Source organism: Polyodon spathula, chromosome 7 (genome assembly GCF_017654505.1).
Source record: "Polyodon spathula isolate WHYD16114869_AA chromosome 7, ASM1765450v1, whole genome shotgun sequence".
NCBI classification, from domain to species: Eukaryota; Metazoa; Chordata; class Actinopteri; order Acipenseriformes; family Polyodontidae; genus Polyodon; species Polyodon spathula.
This window is the reverse complement of record NC_054540.1, coordinates 38522168-38544750: the sequence shown is the minus strand read 5'-3', so window position 1 is coordinate 38544750 and position 22583 is coordinate 38522168. Positions and strand designations below refer to the sequence as shown.

At 37.3% G+C, this 22583-nt stretch overlaps 1 protein-coding gene across 1 annotated transcript in view; it reads left to right on the top strand.

The window, feature by feature from the left end:
• ptn (pleiotrophin) overlaps positions 1 to 22278 on the top strand; it is a 95095-nt gene extending 72817 nt beyond the window's left edge. Inside the window, exon 5 of the mRNA XM_041255485.1 lies at positions 21909 to 22278. Coding sequence (XP_041111419.1) covers positions 21909 to 21964 — 56 coding nt within the window. The 3' untranslated portion in view covers positions 21965 to 22278. The remainder of the gene's footprint in view (positions 1 to 21908) is intronic.
• Positions 22279 to 22583: the final 305 nt, after the last annotated feature.

Below are 22583 nucleotides of genomic sequence, written 5' to 3'. Positions count from 1 at the left end.
TTACTGAATGACAATGGCAAGGAATGAAAAAAAAAGTAAATAAAACGCGATGTCAATTTTATGTACTATTTATTTATGTACTATTTGTTTCTGTTAACTTGAGCTGTTATTTGTTTTGTAGTTAATTCACTGGGGTAAAGTAAGGCATACACAACTTATTCTTTACTCCTGGGGTATTTTTTTATTTTAGTTTTTTTACTTTAATGGGTTACATATTGTAACATCTTGCTGTAAAATAAAAGCACACAAACAGGGCCCCTGCCCCTGCTGCTATGCTGTCTCTGCCTGTGTTCTGAGCAATATAATGGCTTCTATTACTTTTTGAAAACAAACAAATATCCAAACAGATATTTAAATTATGAGCGAATATCCGAACATGAAAATCTCCTGTGTTCGTCCCAGCACTAATTGTACGTACAAAAAAACTATAGAAATAACTCAGGATTTCCAACTGATTTCTATCAGTTGCACAGCTAACATTCTTGGATTCTTTACCAAATCTTTTTATTGGGACTGCAGGGTCACCACAATGACAATGGAATGGTTCTGTACTGAAGGGAATTCCAGGGTTAGCTACAAATGTATCACCATTGGTAGAGCGGTACTACAGTGGTAACAAAATATTTTACTAATGGTATGCACCAATTCATACTTGGCTTAAAAATTAAGTAGATGGGTTTTGAAGAATAGTGCTATTTGTCTAAATAACATACCTATACTTTTTCTTTTACTGACAACTTCTTACACTTATAACTTTAACTCAAAATGGCCGCTCTAGTGCACTGAGGTTTAAGATCTGTTGTCTAAATCACTGTAGAATGAGTGATTAAAAAATAATAATAATTAAAAAAAAAATAATAAGCACTCTGGATTTTCTGTTCTGTACCACATCATGCATTATTATTGCTGTGTTACCTGTTTGACAGTGTGGGCAGTAATCCTTACACTATCAATGCACTAGAGCAGCCATTTTGAAAAAAAAAGCTTTGAAGATTTTTAAAGTTATAAGTGTAAAAAGTTGTCATGTTAACAATGACAGATGTGTTATTTGAACAGTTGTAGCAGCACGTGGGGACAGGTGACACTATATTTAAACAGTTGTAGCAGCATGTGGGGATGGGTAACCCTGTTTCCTACGCTTTAATACCATTTATTCTACCACTGATAACAGCCCTGCTTCTGTTTCATTAATGCTCTATATCCTTTGCTCTAGACCAGTGGTTTTCAACCTTTTTTAATCTCAAGTACCAGTATTTCAAGCAGGGACCACCAGGTGTACCAGTAACTATGTGCTATCTTAAACTTCTGTTGTAAAACAGAGACCTATTGAAATTTATAATTAAAGTTTGGGAGGAGGGTCAGACACCAATCTTTGTGTCACCAAATTGAATCATTCAATTTACACATTAGCTAATTAAGATTGTTAGCCCTATAAACACCCTCTTCACTTACCTCCTCAGTTGCGTTTCGATTTCATTGTAAATGCACGCATCATGGTCAATATTCTGGATGATGATCTGTTTGCAGTTTTCCCAGAGCCGAGATCCACTCAACCAGTTCAACCAGCCCTTCCCGGGACAACTTTGGTCGGTGGTATATAACCACGCCGAACTTCTCTGCCCAGATGTCTGCTTCTCCTGTCTGCCGTAGCTCCTGCCTGGCCACTCGTTCCTCCGCAACTCCAGACACCAGAGGCTGGACGATCCCCAGGCTCTAGCATTATCTTCATAGCAAAAACATCACTTTAAAATCTACAGCATGTAAGGAGAATTTGTTTACCTTTTTTCTCTCCACTCTGCAGCATCCTTCCCATAGCAGGCGCTATGATGTCAGCACAGACCGTTGCTTTACAGGTCGCTCCCCGTGTTAGCAAATCTCACAAAAAAACAAGCCCAACCCATGCCAGTATGGGTGTTTTTACAAATTCCAACCCGTGACTCTCCCTGGCCACAATGGGCATCTAGCAGGCACCCATAGTGGTCCTTTCTCTGTGAAATGCTTTTCCTGTGGGAACTCTGCCTGTGGGAGCTCCTAATAAAAATCTGGAACGACGTTACTTTTACGTCAACTGTCTCCTGCTGCACAAAGACATTCAACTGTTCACAGATGCAGCTCCTCTCTCGGCTTTGGAGGATACTACAAGGGAAAATGGTTTTCTGCTCCTTGGCCCAAAAATCCATTCTTCTCCACTTGGATAATTCAGCTACACTCCAAATTAACAGGTCGTTCATCCTCCCACCATATAATGAGAATATTCAAAAGGATTATCTGGTTATCTGTTACTCATCAGTTCATTCTCAGAGCTCAACACATTCTCGGCCACCTGAATGTAATCGCCGATTCTCTTTCTCCTTTCCAAATGCAGAGATTCAGAGCATTAGCTCCCGGAGACGACCTCCTGCCAACTCAGATTCCTCCCTTTTCAGACCTGACATTCATGTGAGCCACTAGCTGCATTCCTTAATTCTGCAGGCTCAAGAAACAACTCTTCTCAACATCACTCCCTGCTCACTGCAAATATACTAGCTATCTTGGAACTGCATTCTGTTCCCTTCATTTTTAATGCCTGTAGTATCATCCTATATTATGTCCCTTTCAATTTCCAGCATCCAGTTTTTCTACAAACTCATTTTTGGCATCCCAGCTCTATACTCGGCAACTTGCACATTTCACTAATCCTAAAAGAATCTCTTTCTCCCCCTACTTGCTTACCTATCACCATCAACATACTCTTTTGGTGCCTCTCATCTGCTCTGGTTACTCCTCCCAGTTTTTAGATAAACCTTAAAGCCCTTTTCTCTAGCCTTTTTGGGTTCCTTAGGTGCTCCAGTCTACATCGCTGTCAAAGTCAACCCCCAGATTCACCCCTGTATCTCCGACCTAGCATTCACCTTATCTGATACCTTTTCCTTCCTGCTCAAAAGAAATAAAACTGACCATAAAGATTAGGGAACCTCTCCTATTTCGTTTATAAATTAAACTCCCATGTTAGCCTATATGACCCATTTCTCTCTTATCCGTCTTACTCAGGACGCATCACCCTCAGACCCGCTGTTTATTAACAAAAATGGAACAATCGTCACCCGCCATTGGTTCTTCTTTCACCTTCGCCAGATTCTTTCCAGGTCCGGATTCACAGCTGAGCAGTTCTCCGGTCATTCCTTCAGAATCAGAGCAGCTTCTTGCCACGGAGTTCCAGACTCCCTTATCAAGTGGTTAAGATGTTGGTCCTCCAGTGCTTACCAAGTTTACATTAGAACAAATATTACAGATCCTAAAAATACTTTTACAAAAATGTACTCCCATGGATTCCCAGAGGTTTATTTCCAAAAAATGGGTTTTGTTTTCCTCTCCTGCGTGGTGATGTTCATTTGTTAAAGATTGGCTAAACCTTCAAGTCAGCTATATTTAATAATAATCGTGGCACTGAGACCGACTTATTCTCTTTGGAGGTCTTCACCTCGTCTATTTGGTCAGGCAGCGAGCCCTCAAACCAAGTTAGGTTTGATGCGAAATGAAAGAGTATATACAACATAATTCTCTGTAAAATCGCATAATCTGCATTCTCCACAATAAATAGTTGTACTAAAATATTTCATGTTTGATGTTTGTCCCAAACTACTGAATTGAAATTTATAATTATAGTTCGGGAGGAGGGTCAGACACCAATCTCTGCATCACCAAATTAAGTCATTCAATTTACACATTAGCTAATTAAGATTGTTAGCACTATAAATACCCTCTTCACTTACCTCCTCAGTTGCGTTTCGATTTCATCGTAACCCACCACCTCCCCTTCTCCAACTTTCTTAAAAACTATTTCTATGTTTTATCAGTGGGAGTCTCCGCCTAGTCCATTCGGCCAAGTAGCAAGCCCTCAAACTAAGTTAGGTTTGACGCCAAATGAAAGTGTATATACAACATAATTCTCTGTAGAATTGCATACTCCACATTCTCCACAATAAATAGTTGTACTAAAGTATTTCGTGATTGGTGTTTGTCCCGAACTACTGAACCCTGTTATAGTTATTTTTCTCACTGAAAATGTGACGGCATCATCTGATTATTTGACAAGAGTTCACTACAATCAACAACACAGAGTGGCTGCTTTGGTTCCCCATCAGTAACTTTGAAAGTTCACAACAAATACCTCTCGTCATAATTTCAAATTGCTCTGTGATTCAGTGGTATAAACAGATTAATACATTACAATGGAGTGATTGAGGGAGTATTGTGGTTGAGGAAGCATACCATCATAAAGAACAACTGCCAGTGTTTACCAGTTGCATAGCAGTACTGGTACCCATACCACAGGTTAAAAACCACTGCTCTAGACGATCAGAGGTTTCTAATTCTTTGTAATGGATTTCCTTGAAAATGAATAGGTACTAAGTGTGTACTAAGATATTCCTATTTCCCTGAGCAATTCCCTTTAAGATGGTTTTTTTTTTCTTGACAAATATTAAATTAATCCAAAGAAGGCCATTAATTATTGTGTTTGTTTCACAATAAGAAAAGCTGACTGGAATCAAATTATCCTTTTACCTGGGGCTCTGACATTTTTGCTGGCTGTACAAAGGCTGTGAACTGACAACGAAACTACATATTTTATTGTTGACATAACACTGTAACAATGTTTTTTTTTTTTTTTTTTTTCCTGGGTAGTAAGTGTTTTTTCCTAATTGCTTATGCCTCAAAAGTATAGAAAATGGCTATTATTCCTCACAAACTTTGCTTTTGTGACCAGGACAGGTAAATTTAAAAATATCACTATTTCCAATGAGAAAACGTGAGCTTTTGTGTCTTTTCGTTCACATAAAGTCAGAAAAAAACAACATATGAATCCAAATTAATATGTATTTATACTAAAGTAATACAAAAATGACTACAAAAGATTTAGAAGTGAGTAGTTTTTCGAGATTTATGATTATACTGTAAATTTACAGTTTTAACATTACTTCCCTTGATTTAAATTCAACACTTTTCACAATATATCTGAGAATCTTGTTGGGCTGTTTTATAGCTTCCCCTCATTGTCTAGATGAAGACATTTCTGAGTCAACAGAAACTCCTAGGTCTTTTTCATAGATTCCTTCTTCTTCAGTAACTCCCATATGATATTTATAATGCACATTTTTATTGCCTGTATGCAGTACCTTACACTTTTCTCTACAGTGTGTGGTATTTTAATTTCCCATCATTACTGCATATAGTCACATGACATAATCACTGCACAGCACTATGTGCATGGTGAATAGTACACACAGACACACAGCAGAGCTGTACAGTTTAGTTAATTGGATTTTTTTTGTAGGAAGTACAAATAATAATTATGAAATCATTTATTTTTATTTCTTAAGAATATTGTAATAATCGCGGTAACAATATGCTATGGCATTTGAAGTTGCCATAGCACTCAAGCAAAAACCTGCCCTATCCTTGCTACAGATTTCATCGTTCCCAAAAATACTTTATTAACCAAAAAAAAAAGGATACATTAATACATGCTTATGAACAGTAAACTGTGGATGCAAGTCGTCAATGTTTCTAATTTGTTCAATACCCTGATGTTGAAGTTAAAATGCCTTCAACATTTTAGTACAGAGCAGTTTCGAAGCAGAAAGGAGAAATTGCATCTTGAATTGCTTTAATCAGAAAACTGGGGACATTGGGGAAACACAGCCGCGTGTGTTTTTCTGATAACAAACAAGCTGAAACTCGGAGCAGCTGATTCAAATTCAGCGCCGTTTTGAGACACGGGCGAGGGGAGGAGCCGACAGCACAGCAGAACAACGCAGTTAAACGAGGCAGTCTTCCCAGCGACAGCGAGTGGAAGCGACAGCGAGTGGGAGAAGTACAGGCGTGGAAAAGTACAGAGCAGTTTCGAAACAGTTGGAAAGCAGGTTGACAGCTGCAGAAGAAACTAAACTTCAAAAAAAAAAAACCTCAACATGGTCTTCAAGCCTGTAATCTGTGACACCTGCTTGATGTGGGAAATCCGAGAAAACCCAGCGGAGCTAAACCAAGTGTGCGCAAAGTGCCGCGCGATCCAGGATTTGCATAAACTAGTAAGTATGCTAGAAATGGAGCTGGAAGAAGTGAGACAGCAACAGGATCTTGAGGAACTAGCACACCCACAATTCATGGAAGTCTGCATCACCCCTAACAGACTGAAAGCCACCAGGGAGATAGAAGGTCAGAACAGCTGGGTTCAGGTAGGCAGAAGCAGGGAAAAAAAGAAACTTCGTCAAACACCACCACCAGAAATCAAAACAACCAACAGATTTGAGTCACTTCAGAATTGTGATGAGCAGAACCAACAACAAGAGAATGAAAGGAACAACATCCAGGACCCTATTGACAGTGGTGACAAGACAGTAAAAAGAAGGGAGGTCATGATTGTTGGGGACTCCATATTGAGAAACACAGCAAGTTCAGTTCGCAGTTTGGACCCCCTTACTACAACAGTGTGCTGCCTTCCGGGAGCCTCGGTCAAGCACATCACTGAGAACGTGGACAGGCTCCTAGAACGAACAGGAGACGACCCGGTAGTAGTCGTCCACATCGGTACAAACAACATTGGAAGAGACAGACCAAAATCCCTGCAAAATAAATTCAGAGAGCTAGGAAGGAAATTAAAAGAGAAAACCAAAACTGTGGTATTTTCTGGTATACTACCCGCACCTTGCAAAGGACCATATGGACAGCTGGAAATAATTAATCAAAACGCATGGCTGAAGATGTGATGCACACGGGAAGGCTTCACCTATCTTGATCATTGGACCACATTCTACAACAAGGACTATCTGTATAGACGGGATGGACTGCATTTAAATAACAAGGGAACTAGTCTACTCGGAGAAAAGATCCTCGAGCAGGTTCGGAAGCATTTAAACTAGAAAGGAAGGGGGGAGAAATCAACAAAAAAACAGAAGGGAGACCGCATCAAAACAAGAACAACAACTCAGGTAAGACAACCATTAAATGTATTTATCTAAATGCTAGAAGTATCAGAAACAAAATTCTAGAACTTGAAGCTACTGCACTAACAAGTAACTATGATGTGATAGGTGTTACAGAAACTTGGTTGTCTGAGAGTGATGGGGACGAGTATAATATTTGTGGGTATACACTGTATAGGAAAGACAGGCAGGACAGAAGAGGAGGAGGGGTAGCGCTATACATAAGAAACAGTCTTGAAGCCCAGGTGTTAAACCTGGACAAAGAAAATAAAACCGAATCAATATGGGTCAGAATAACAGACAAAAATTCAAAAGGCATAATAATAGGAGCATGCTATAGACCGCCAGATTCAGACGGTGAGCACAATAATCTGTTATACAATGACATTAGAAATGTGTGTAGCAAAGGAGAAGCCATACTAATGGGGGATTTCAACTTCCCCCAAATAAAATGGGAAAACCCGGTGGGTAGCGCGAAGGATGAAATAGAAATGGTGGAAATGACAAATGACTGCTTCCTAACACAATTTGTGAAGGCACCCACTAGAGGGGACGCATGCCTTGATTTAGTCTTTTCAAATAACGAAGACAGAATAACTAAAACAGAGGTCAGAGAACCACTGGCAAACTCAGACCATAACATGGTCTCATTTGAAGTGTTTTTTAAATCCCCAAAAGTAAAGACTAAAGTTAAGGTTTACAATTTTAGAAAAGCAAACTATGAAGGCATGAAACAGAGACTAACAGAAGTAGATTGGAGTAAAATAGAGAAAACACCCACAGAAGAAGGATGGTTGTTCTTCAAAAATGTAGTACTAGAGGCGCAAAACAATTACATCCCTAAAGTAGACAAATCTAAATGTAAAACTAAATTGCCAAAATGGTTTAATAGATCAATTAAAAAAAATATTCAGCGAAAAAAGGCACTTTACAGAGCATTAAAAAAGGACCAAAAAGAAAGTACGCAGAAAGAGTACACGGAACTGCAAACGCAAGTCAAAAAGGAAGTTAGAAAGGCCAAGAGAGAAATAGAAATGAACATTGCTAAGGGAGCTAAAACCAATTCCAAAATGTTTTTCCAATATTACAACAGCAAGAGAACATTCAAAGAGGAGATTAAATGTTTAAGAGATACAAATGGCAAAATCGTAGAGGAAGAAAAAAAAATAGCAAATATGTTAAATGATTACTTTTCACAAGTTTTTACAAAGGAAGACACATGGCAAATGACATTTAATAGAGAAAAGTGTAAGGTACTGCACGCAGGAAATAAAAATGTACATTATAAATATCATATGGGAGATATTGAAATTGGAGAAGGAATCTATGAAAAAGACCTACGAGTTTTTGTTGACTCAGAAATGTCTTCATCTAGGCAATGTGGGGAAGCTATAAAAAAGGCTAACAAGATGCTTGGATACATTGTGAAAAGTGTTGAATTTAAATCAAGGGAAGTAATGTTAAAACTGTACAATGCACTTGTAAGACCTCATCTTGAATATTGTGTGCAGTTCTGGTCACCTCGCTATAAAAAAGATATTGCTGCTCTAGAAAGAGTGCAAAGAAGAGCGACCAGAATTATTCCGGGCTTAAAAGGCATGTCATATGCAGACAGGCTAAAAGAATTGAATCTGTTCAGTCTTGAACAAAGAAGACTACGTGGCGACCTAATTCAAGCATTCAAAATTCTAAAAGGTATTGACAGTGTCGACCCAAGGGACTTTTTCAGCCTGAAAAAAGAAACAAGGACCAGGGGTCACAAATGGAGTTTAGAAAAAGGGGCATTCAGAACAGAAAATAGGAGACACTTTTTTACACAGAGAATTGTGAGGGTCTGGAATCAACTCCCCAGTAATGTTGTTGAAGTTGACACCCTGGGATCCTTCAAGAAGCTGCTTGATGAGATTTTGGGATCAATAAGCTACTAACAACCAAACGAGCAAGATGGGCCGAATGGCCTCCTCTTGTTTGTAAACTTTCTTATGTTCTTATGTTCTTATGTAATCAAAATGGGACATGCAGGTTTCAAGTGCTGTTCATTTGCAATATATAATTTTTAAAAGTTAACTTACAGCTGTATCTTCAGTACAAAGTACAATAGTTTTCATTGCTCTGTAATTGGAAATTGATTTTCATTTTACTGTAACTTCAATAAAAACTGACAGTATGTGTTTGGCTTTAGTTTCCTGATAATACAAATTACAGATAATTACTGACTTTTCTTTGCTGGTTCCTTTAAATTCGTATCAATGGGAATTTACTGTATTTAATTATATTTTCTGATTTTAGTTTTTAACAGATACATGACAGAAAATATTTTAAACATTATTTATTCTATAAACACAGAAAAAAGTCAAGATACAGTTATGTATGTGTTCACTTACCCTTGTTCTAGGTGCAGTACACAATTGTTTTTAGTTTTTTTTTTTGAAATACTAAAAGAAACTTAACTCTGTGAAGTATTTTTCAAATCTGGAGTTCTCTTAAGCAGCACCACAAAGAATGGGACAGTAGACAAAACAGAAGCCTGGGAAATACAGATTTTTGTCCATTTAAATAACAGTAACACATTCTACAAGAACATACCAGTAGGAGAAAACTACAAACAACAGTTAAAAGCTTTGAGAATAAGCCTGGATTAAACTATACAGTCTCCCTGTTGCTTCTGTTCTATTATGTGATGAGAGGAGTAGGAGAGACAGGGCACTGCTTAAGCAAGGCCCAGATACCGGCACAGAGAAATGAAATTGCACAAAGAGAAAAATGACTGAGGGGATTGGAAAGATAAAAGGAAAGCTTTTAGGGAAGAAGGTGTAATTACTTGTCTACTAGCAGCAAGATAAGGATGTTGTGTTATTGGTGACTCAGTGGATAGAGGGGTGGAGTCCTGCAGGGATGATTAACAGATTGCTAAAAGCTATGGGTGAAAAGTTATCTGGCTGTCTGCTCAGCATGAGATGCCATTTGCAATTCTAAGCAATAACCTTGGACAAGGGAGTTTTAGACTGCTGCAGGGCTAAAATGAGGTGATGATTACCTAGAAGAAGAAAAAACAGGGCGAGGGCTACGGACGGAGAGTGGAGCAACTTGGCTGAGAGACACAAAACAGCGATACAGAGTGCTGCCTTCCACCCATCTCAAGTTTCTGCTAAGTAAGCAACATGTGGCTAAAACAAAAAAGCTATATTCAGCAAAAAAAGCTTTACATCTCTCTGGAAACAAGCATGTTAAATATTACTCTAGACTAGGTAGGAGATGCGGCCTATTTAGAAATGTCAGAAAGTTTCACCTCAATGGGTTTTCAGGCCTCCATGTTAATATCGCTTAACCAATTTCGGCATGCAGCTCATAGAAACTCCTTGGGCACAATCTAATGGCACCCACACCTATGACTTATGATGGATGCTATATAGTGGACATGTGACTTGGTGTTTTATATGATAAAGAACTCATACTGGCTTCATAATAGGCACACATCAATATTCTGTGAGGTCAGGTTTTTGTGCATTTATCGTAGAAGAAAAATTAACCTTTATAGCTGAGGTTTTGAATCTGTAATGATGGCAGCTGAGGTAGTGATTTTTATATCTGCAGGGTTCTATAAGTGCTGCATGCTAAATTTGTTAGTTACTTTGGCCCCTGACCTAATAAGGCCATCGTACTGAGGTCATTGTTCATATTAGTTGCAATATGTTTTTATTCTCAAAATATCCCTATATAAATAAACTGAATCACAAGCAGAATTCTTTCTTAAATGGAATACCCTGCAAAACCTTGCTGCAGGTTATACCTTTTGGTTGGGCTCTTTACCAAATCTTGTTGCTTTTATTTTGTAGATTGTAGTAGATTGCTATAAAATAGTCTTTGTTTAATATAGCACACACAAACCATTCTTTTGTAAACCACCTCTCCAAGTTTACTACTTTATTGTGCACCATATAGAAAGCACATTTTCCTTGTTGAAGTTTTTATTTCTACTTTTTAAAGGTAAGCCCACCGTATATCTGAAGTGCAAAACAATGTGTACATTGTATCATTGTTGAACATTAATCTCTACCCCTAAATAACATTTTAATTCCATAGTATATTTATAGACCTTATAGTTTCCATCAGAATGGTTTGTTAAATTGACTTTTTCCTGTTCAGGTGTGTGTGTGTGTGAGTATGCTATATGAAATGGGGAAAGCATAAAACTTAACAAAGAGTTTAGACAAGATAACAAAGGAAGAATACATATGGATCAAGCACAGGGTTTCCACTTCTAGATACCTACTTTGAAATGTTGCACGAACCCCGATCTTTTTCAGATTGTCTTGAAGTAAAGAGCATTGTGTGCATTGCAATGGGATTTCAGCTTGGGAATGTAATACACACACACACACACAGAAATACACATGCACATAGATATACACACACACACACACACACACGCACGCACAAAGCTGCTTCTAACATAAGGTCCATGTTGACTGCCAGAACGACTCGGTCTCACTTGCTATCACTGTTTTTACTGGCCGATAGTCGTATTGACCATGCTGAAGCAAGCGGAAAGCTAACTAGTGAAAGTTTACATTATCCACCACTTTTGTCTTTAGAAAATAGACACCGGTTCTTAGATAATTACGTATTCCACCAAAAGAATCTGTCAGAATAACTAATGAACTAGACTAGCAGATGGAGTCTTACTGTGTTTTCCAAAGCTTTAGAAAATACTGAATCGGTGGGAAAAACAGCAGTGCAGAAAAAAAACGGTTGAAATATTCGATCCTTCAGCGGATCTCCTTTGAAAATACCCCTGTCACAAAGACGGCTGTAGTGGGTGACGTCAGACCAGAAACAGGAACCAACACAGAACGCAGGTTTTGCAATGGTGAAGGGGCTGATGTGCAGTTTAATAATCAAACAGACAAAAAATAAAAGGTTAAAACAAAAATACAGCACATGGCACTTGAGGCCAAAATAAAGAGAATTAACACTAAACGAATTAACACTAAACGAATTAACACTAAACGAAACAGACACTAACAAACAGCGGACGAACAGACAAACACTGAGTTTAAGTCAGTTATTTACTTTTAATTCTCTTTTTGGTTTCTCCTCTCCTCACCTATTCTCCACTCACAGAACACACAACCCAGAGTGAGTGAAAACATGCTGCTTTTATGCAGCTGTATCGAGACTCGATTGCTAATCAGTCATTCAATTGGAGTCTCGGTACAAATGCACGTGAATTAATAAAGTGCAATTCCCTGTGCTCGCATATTATTACATTTTACCTGCACGTGAAGTGCTGTGCAATCCTTGTGCCTAAATACAAATATACATTTTACACCACTTGTGTTACACAGACCCATTTATATCCCATGTACCAATGACTGTACACCAACATTAACACACTATATACAACATAAAAGACAAATAAATAGCACAGGTGCGGGGCACTTTGCCATAAACCCCCATTGTGTTTTAAAATGAAAATACATATTTACTAAAACGTGTTTCTTTCAAAATTGCACATTTGATACGCGCATGTTGGAGAAAATGTATGGGACTATTTGGTTAGCTACAATTACTTTGAGAGCCACTATAATGAGGAAACTTGAAAAGGCAATGACAGGGTTTTCCGCCTGTCATATACCAAAAACAAACAATGGAAAATCCTGGTAAAAACAAGCAAAGTAAATGACAAAAGGGAGTACAACTTGAGGCTAGTAAACCAAGTACTTCCACCAGCGTACCCAGAGCTGAGGGGGCCAAGGGGGGCATGCCCCCTCACTTTTTGACAAAAGAAGCATGTGGACAACGGGAAAAAAGGCGCTTTTTACACCACACACCACAACTTTGTTTAGTTGCGGTTATACTCTGCATCCCACATAAAAACCGAGGCACGGTCATATCATATAAGAATCTACCTTATTATGCCGATGTCTAATGTTACTGCTGAGCACAGATTTTCGAGTCTTCGACGACTGAATACATACCTAAGATCATCCATAACTAAGGCTGTATTTTGTTCATGGTTATCATGGATTTCATAATTTCCGTGAAACGTACTCCTTGCCATGTAATATGAAGTTTACCTTAAAAATTTCCTTTTCTGAATTCCCCTTTTCAGATAGGAGATAGTCATTCAAAAGATTACAGTGCTGGTTTAAAAGCAACTCACATTCACTGTTTCAATTAATAGACCAGTTTGCATATTTTAGAGTATGAACCATCTTGATAAGCAGCAAATGAATAAATGTGTTTAAAATTCTCAAGAAAACTAGCCGTTTCTGGTATTACCATATGAAGAAGGAACAAACAATTGCCAAAAGCGATATTACACTATTATCAATGACAACAATAACAACAACTACAGTCTGCTATCAGACCCCCCTAATTACTTTTCTTTTCTGCACAAAGCAGTCTCTTCTGTGCTTCATACCCCAGGGATTATTTAGATTCCAGACAGCTCCTCTCTTGTCAGGCTCTGTGAAGCCTGCTTCATCTCTGATTCAGCTCAGGCACTGGAGTGCAGGACAGCGATTAGAAAACCAGCATGCTTCTGAGCGGGGGATGATAAAATCACCTGGCCAGGCCAGCAGAGCAACACACAAATCATATTTCCTTAATCTGCATCTCTCTCTTCCGGGATCAAACCCAGAAAGAGAATCCTTTTCAAGAAATGTATACAATGAAAAAGAAAGAAAAGCTGGTGTTAATATAAAGTAAAAGCTCTCATCAGACTGCAACAGCTCTTGGCCAAGCTTGTTTTTTTTGCATTAATAGCTGTTGTGATGACTGTTCCGATAAGAAGGAACTGCTCTGTGACTTTACTCCCAAATTGACACCCCTCTGGAAATCTTACCAGAGGGGATACAATCCAAGGTGATTACAGCAGGAAGGGAGAACTGCCTTGTTTCTTCTATTTATAATTTGTTTTTATTTCTAAAGGATGGCAGTTCTCTAGTCTGTTTTTTACCCCTCTGTGTTTATCTAAGCAGGACCATAATGTACAGCTGAAGCATCTTTAAAGGTCAAGTATGAAAGTGAGCGGCATCAAAGGAGATGAATTTAGTAAACAGTATCTTACCTTGAATGTATTTGCTTTGCTTAAATCTTAAATTGTTGGTAGCGAATAAAACATGTGATGGGTTGATTTTTCAAGTAATATATTTTTTTTTAACCAATATATAACAAATAACCCATCAATCTAACTAATCCAATAATGCAGGTAGTACAATAAAACAACTAAAATAAACTAAAATGAAATGTCAAACGTTTCGACTAGACAGGTTTTTCAATGTCTTCAAAAGATTTCAGCACTATTTAGTGTTTAATAATTATGGATGATAATAAAACAACAACAACAAAGTTTTTTAACAACAGCCCCATAAGTGAAGTAGTGGCCAGGAGAACACCATGCATACAGTATGTTTATGTTACGGTAAAAGTTTGAATCTGGTCAATCTTAAGTTTTACCAGTAAATGCCAACATTTAGCAAATAAGGTGGTAAATGTCTGATTATTATTAAAAAATACATTGCTGTTCAGATATTTACTGGTTAATCTTGTGTTTTACCAAAGCTTGGTAAATGCAATATTTATTTCTGCATATAAATGGTCAATTAACAAAATAATCATTAATGTCTAAGAATATATTTATTTCTGCATAGACATTTCCATTAACAAAATAATCATTAACGACTTACAGTAATGCACAATTGAACAATTTAAACTAGTTTAACATGGTACTGAACAATATTGTGATCCACTTATGTAAAACAACCAACACTGGTAAATCTGCATATAAAGCAGTTCACAATGGTATTGAAGGATAGTGTACTCCAAATACGTAGTAGTTTGATTAAAAAAAAACAAAACAAAAAAAAAAAACCTTCTGTTAAATGCAAATTAAATCATTTTGGACCTTTTAAGAGAAAATCACACATTGGTATGACATAAAACACCACAAAGACAGTAAATAAATAGATATATTTACTTATTGTAGCATGTTGTGCCTTACAATGCATGAAAGCAAGACATTCGGTGATTAGTCAGAGGCACTTGGTTATTCTTGACATTTACCAGTAAATGTCCGAAGTAAAGCATTATCATGTTTATTTTGGAAATCTACCATTTGGCTTGGTAAATGTCGACAATTATTTATTTATCTATGTTGTTTAGTTGCTTTTTCTCATCTGATCATAAACCAATTGCTGTTGAAAAGTAAAAAATGTATTGCGATCGTTTCAGTTTTATAAATATGTATGTTGTAAACCAATGTCTGTTCAGATGTTTATTTACATTTTCTTGTTTTGATTTGTTATATATATATATATATATATATATATATATATATATATATATATATATATATATATATATATATATATATTTCCTTTGGTTGTTCAAATTGACCATAGCTGAAACTGACCAAAAGCGACCTGCCTTGAACAAACTTGATAGATAACCTTACCAAGGCTATTTATGCAAAGTTTTGCTTCAGTCGGCATTACGGTGTCAGAGAAAAAGTCATTTGAATATTTTTGACAAATCCAATATGGCCATCAAACCATGTGACCAATCACCTTCTCTTGAAGAAATCTATATCTAAGGCATGATGGTAGTCTGTGCCCCAAGTTTCACATCTCTACCATAAGAGAAGAAGATTTATTTAAATTGTCCAGAATTCATGGAAAATCCAATATGGCTGTGTGGCGGAGTGTCCCGCCCCTTTGTTATTATTGTTTTTGTATTATGATGTATATGTTAATATGACGGCGAAAGCCAGTAGTTTTGTATTATATACAGTACTGTGCAAAAGTTTTAGGCAGGTGTGAAAAAATGCTGTAAAGTAAGAACGCTTTCAAAAATAGACATGTTAATAAATTATATTTATCAATTAACAAAATGCAAAGTGAGTGAACAGAAGAAAAATCTACCTCAGGTCAATATTTGGTGTGACCACCCTTTGCCTTCTTCTAGGTACTCTTGCACACAGTTTTTGAAGGAACTCGGCAGGTAGGTTGGCCCAAACATCTTGGAGAACTTACCACAGTTCTTTTGTGGATTTAGGCAGCCTCAGTTGCTTCTCTCTCTTCATGTAATCCAAGACAGACTCGATGATGTTGAGATCAGGGCTCTGTGGGGGCCATACCATCACTTCCAGGACTCCTTGTTCTTCTTTACGCTGAAGATAGTTCTTAATGACTTTCGCAGTATGTTTGGGGTCGTTGTCATGCTGCAGAATAAATTTGAGCCAATCAGATGCCTCCCTGATGGTATTGCATGATGGGTAAGTATCTGCCTGTACTTCTCAGCATTGAGGAGACCATTAATTCTGTCCAAATCCCCAACTCCATTTTGCAACTCCATGGGTGTACCAGGGTCCCACTGTTTTCTGCTAATTCTGAGCTGATGGCATTGCTGGACATCTTCTGATTGCGAAGGGAGGTAAGCATGATGTGTCTTTCATCTGCTGAAGTAAGTTTCCTTGCCGACTACTGCATCTATGGTCCTCAACATTGCCCGTTTCTTTGTGCTTCTTCAAAAGAGCTTGGACAGCACATCTGGAAACCCCTGTCTGTCTTGAAATTTCTGCCTGAGAGAGACCTTGCTGATGCAGTATAACTACCTTGTCTCTTATTGCTGTGCTCACTCTTGCCATGGTATATGACTTTTGACAGTAAACTGTCTTCAGCAACCTCACCTTGTTAGCTGAGTTTGGCTGTTCCTCACCCAGTTTTATTCCTCCTATACAGCTGTTTCTGTTTCAGTTAATGATTGTGTTTCAACCTACATATTGAATTGATGATCATTAACACTTGTTTGGTATAATTGTTTAATCATACATCTGACTATATGCTTACTAAATCCTTGACTTTGTGCAAGTGTACCTAGAAGAATTGATGCTGTTTTGAAGGCAAAGGGTGGTCACACTAAATATGGATTTGATTTAGATTTTTATTCTGTTCACTCACTTTGCCTTTAGTTAGTTGATAAATATAATCTATTAACATGTCTATTTTTGAAAGCGTTCTTACTTTACAGCACTTTTTCACACCTGCCTAAAACTTTTGCACAGTACTGTATGTATAGATGTGTTTGTGTGCGGTGAGACTAAAGTCATCTAACATTATTATTTACTTTTTGAGACTGGCGAAAAAGCTGGTCTTATAATTTGTAGTCAGTGGGGATGGGATTAAAAACCCTTCCCTAGAACTCTTGTGATAATGTGACTGGAGTCTTAATAAGGTAATTTATTAATGGGTAATTAAGGCTCCAACCAAGAATATAAAAGACCCACTCTAAGCTTAGGAGGCACGGAGTGTCAGAGGAGCTCAGTAATGAACGAAAGTGGGGACAGGAGATAAAGAGCATAAGAAAGGAAATAACAATTGCTAAAGGCGCTGGAAACCCGTACGCTACTTGTTATTTAGAATGATTTGTTTGTTTGGTCAACTTGCCCTTTGTTTTGTGTGTTGTTTTGTCAAACTGTTTGTTTTGTTTTTCATTTAATAAATATACTGAGCACAACAGCTCAGTTTTCACCCGCCAGCAAAAGCATGTTTTGGTTTCTGTTCCTGGTTCTGATGTCACCCCTACAAAGCCAGCCTTTCTCAGGCTGCCAAACCATGTGACATATGACCTTCGTTTTCGCACAGACACATCTTCCCAAAGGCCTCTACCACCACTAATCTATGAAGATTCACGAATCTACAACCTTAAATGAATTCTGCAATATGTGCAAATTTACCAAAAAAAGAAATAAATATATTAATAAGTAATCCCAGCAATAACAATAGGCTTCTCAGCCATTCTTGCTTGGAATAATAATAATAATAATAATAAATAATAATAATAATAATAATAATAATAATAACCTAGCAAGGTCATGACTAGTCATATTGCGCATACTTACACAGTTTATCGATAATAACTCCAACTCTAGCCTCTGCCATGGAGTATTTATTACTGTTACCTATCACTATACAAACTTCAACAAACAACTTGATAGCTTGGATGCTACCAAGCTACTGACCCCTGGAGGCGCGGCACAGCCTGTATAGTGTCCACCTGACTGGTAGGGGTCACTGTAGCGCAGTGAGACTGAGTGCTTTCACTAGGTGAGCCGCTGGGGACCCATTCCGAAACTGACCCATTAATAAAAAAATAAAGAGAGTCAGGATTAAGTTGAAAAATATTTTGGCATCATATATTTAGGAATGTAGATGGTGTGTGATTTACAGTCAATAGCTTGTTCTCTTATTTAAATGTGTTAAACTGTTCAGATTGAAAAATAACCAGTTTTGTATGTGCTTTGTCTTCATCATTCAGAAAAGGCAAAGTGATGTGTTTCTTCTAAACACTAAAAGGTTTAACACTTTTAAATGTTTGAGCCGAGACAATATCAGATTGTCATCAGTTTATCTATCAAATATGTTTAACAGGCTGATTCCAAATGATATTCAGTGACACAAGTAAAAGTAGCACAAGACTCACTAGTCATTTGAAGAATGGTACCACAGTGGTCAAATGTTCATACTTTTACCAATAGTATCTCAGTAAGAACATAAGAACATAAGAAAGTTTACAAACGACTTTGACTTGCTCATTTTGTTGTTAGTAGCTTATTGATCCCAGAACCTCACCAAGTAGCTTCTTGAAGGATCCCAGGGTGTCAGCTTCAACAACATTACTGGGGGGTTCCAGACCCTCACAATTCTCTGTGTAAAAAAGTGCCTCCTATTTTCTGTTTTGAATGCCCCTTTGTATAATCTCCATTTGTGACCCCTGGTCCTTGTTTCTTTTTTCAGGTCAAAAAAAACCCTTGGGTCGACACTGTCAATACCTTTTAGAATTTTGAATGCTTGAATTAGGTCGCCGCGTAGTCTTCTTTGTTCAAGACTGAATAGATTCAATTCTTTTAGCCTGTCTGCATATGACATGCCTTTTAAACCTGGAATAATTCTGGTCGCTCTTCTTTGTACTCTTTCTAGAGCAGCAATATCTTTTTTATAGCGAGGTGACCAGAACTGAACACAATATTCAAAATGAGGTCTTACTAATGCATTGTATAGTTTTAACATTACTTCCCTTGATTTAAATTCAACACTTTTCACAATATATCCAAGTATCTTGTTGGCCTTTTTTATAGCTTCACCACATTGTCTAGATGAAGACATTTCTGAGTCAACAAAAACTCCCAGGTATTTTTCATAGATTCCTTCCTCAATTTCATTATCTCCCGTATGATATTTATAATACACATTTTTATTTCCTGCATGCAGTACCTTACACTTTTCTCTATTAAATGTCTTTTGCCATGTGTCTGCCCAGTTCTGAATCTTGTCTAGATCATTTTGAATGACCTTTGCTGCTGCAACAGTGTTTGCCACTCCTCCTATTTTTGTGTCGTCTGCAAATTTAACAAGTTTGCTTACTATACCAGAATCTAAATCATTGATGTAGATTAGGAATAGCAGAGGACCTAATACTGATCCCTGTGGTACTCCACTGGTTACCTCGCTCCATTTTGAGGTTTCACCTCTAATCAGTACATGTTAACCAAACCCTAATCCATGTAGATGTGTTTCCTTGAATCCCTACTGCGTTCAGTTTGAGAAAATCTTTTATGCAGAACTTTGTCAAAAGCTTTCTGGAAATCTAAATAAACCATGTCATATGCTTTACAATTATCCATTATCGATGTTGCATCCTCAAAAAAATTAGTTAGACACGATCTCCCTTTTCTAAAACCATGTTGACTGTCTCCCAGGATACTGTTACCATATAGGTAATTTTCCATTTTGGATTTTATTAGTTTCAATAAGTTTGCATATAATAGAAGTCAGGCTTATTGGTCTGTAGTTACCTGGTTCGGTTTTGTTTCCCTTTTTGTGGATCGATATTACGTTTGCAATTTTCCAGTCTGTCAGTACAACCCCTGTGTCAAGAGACTGTTGCATGATCTTTGTTAGCAGTTTGTAAATAACTTCTTTCATTTCTTTGAGTACTATTGGGAGGATCTCATCTGGCCCAGGGGATTTGATTATTTTAAGAACTCCTAGTCCCTTTAACACTTCTGCCTCTGTTATGCTAAAGTTATTTAAAACTGGATAGGAACAGGTTGACACGTTGTCCGTATCCTACTTTGTAAAAACTTGTGAAAAGTAATAATTTAATATATTTGCTATTTTTTTTCTTCGTCTATGATTTTGTCATTTGTATCTCTTAGATATGTAACCTCCTCTTTGAATGTTCTCTTGCTGTTGTAATATTGGAAAAACATTTTGGAATTGGTTTTAACCACTTAGCAGTGTTCATTTCTATTTCTCTCTTGGCCTTTCTAACTTCCTTTTTGACTTGTGTTTGCAGGTCCGTGTACTCTTTCTGTGTATTTTGTTTTTAGTCCATTTTAAATGTTCTGTAAAGTGCCTTTTTCGCTGAATTTTTTTTTTTTTAATTGATCTATTAAACCATTTTGGCAATTTAGTTTTACACTTAGATTTGTCTACTTTAGGTATGTAATTGTTTTGCGCCTCTAATACTACATTTTTGAAGAACAGCCATTCTTTTTCTGTGGATGTTTTCTCTATTTTACTCCAATCTACTTCTGTTAGTCTCTGTTTCATACCTTCATAGTTTGCCTTTCTAAAATTATAAAACTTAGCTTTAGTCATTACTTTTGGGGTTTTAAAAAGCACTTCAAATGAGACCATGTTGTGGTCTGACTTTGCCAGTGGTTCTCTGACCTCTGTTTTTAGTTATTCTGTCTTTGTTATTTGAAAAGACTAAATCAAGGCATGCCTCCCCTCTAGTCGGTGACTTGACAAATTCCGTTAGGAAGCAGTCATTTGTCATTTCCACCATTTCAATTTCATCCGTCATGCTACCCACCGGGTTTCCCCATTTTATATGGGGGAAGTTGAAATCCTACATTATTGCTTCTCCTTTGCTGCATGCATTTCTAATGTCATTGTATAACAGATTATTATCCCCTTTGAATTTTTGTCTGTTATTCTGACCCATATTGATTCAGCTTTGTTTTCTTTGTCCAGATTTAACACTTGGGCTTCAAGATTGTTTCTTATGTATAGCGCTACCCCTCCACTTCTTCTGCCCTGCCTGTCTTTCCTATACAGTGTATACCCACAAATATTATATTTGTCCCCATCACTATGAGACAACCAAGTTAATCTTAGTTACTTGTTAGTGCAGTAGCTTCAAGTTCTAACATTTTGTTTCTGATACTTGTAGCATTTAGATAAATACATTTAATGGCTGTATTACCTGAGTTGTCCTTGTTTTGATGCGGTCTCCCTTCTGTTTTTTTGTTGTTTTCTCCCCCCTTTCTAGTTTAAATGCTTCTGAACCTGCTCAGGATCTTTTCTCCAAGTAGACTGGTTCCCCCTTTTTATTTAAGTGCAGTCCATCCCGTCTATATAGATAGTCCTTGTTATAGAATGTGGTCCAGTGATCAAGATAGTTGAAGCCTTTCCGTCTGCACCACGTCTTCAGCCATGCGTTTAGATTAATTATTTCTAATATCCCAGAATCCCAGTAGTGTGAACCCATACACACTGCTGGAAATTCATTGCAGAATTATGTTACTATCAGTACCAGAGGCTACACAGTTTGTTTTTTTCCTAAGTCCATTCCTGGGGATGCTCTGCAAATAGCTGAACTGTGTGTAATTGTCAGATTATTTACTGTTCTACAGTCGCACTTACTGGCCAGGGCTCAAGCGGACACTTGCAGAGCTGGCAGTTGTCTTCCAGAGGCTGTCAGCTCTTGAGCTCCTGGGTGTAAACTTACATTATAAAAATGTTTTTCTTCAAGCTGTTACATTGATATTATTATTGTATTGTTTAACTAATAGGTTTTCAGAGCAGTCTTACATAGTTCTGTTTATCAATTGTACATAACACAGCTTACTTTCATTTATTCTCATTAATACAGATTCTAAGAAGCCAAAACATGAGGGAAAGAAGAAGGACCGGACCCCTGTGGAATAATGTAGCCTTGAAGATGGGGAGGGAGCCTCTGGATGTCTACTGTAAACCTTTCTCAGTGACCCCCAGTTTGTAACTGGTTTCCTACCTGTGATAATGTATGTCCACTGTTCAGAGAAACTGTTCAGAGAGACTCTTAAAAACAAAACAAAAAAAAAGAAAAAAATATATAGTTTTTTTTTTTTGTTCTTAAATAGAAAATTAACGTATATTATGGGGAAAAAAAGACAAGGTAAAAAAAAGGACTTGCCTACCTAACTTGTTGTTGTGTTTTTATTTGATTATTTAAATGGGTGAAATGTGTGCTTTTAAAAATGAACAATTCTAAATATTAATATTTTTCTAGCTTTCACCATGAATAGCTGGTGGAAGATGTTGTGTCCTTTTCTATTATCTATTGGTTGTGGTGTCATTGCTGTTTCTTTTCTGGATTATCACACCACACCCGCTATCTTGCTAAATTTCTTCTTCTTGAACCAAAACACCCAGCTCTTCTATAGTATGACCCGCTGTAACCCACTGTGGTTCCATTCTAAAGTGCTGAAATTCTCAATCTTGGATTATCTGTACAGTACTAGAATGAGCTGTCATTTTTGTTGCAGGCCACATTGTCCCTGAAAAG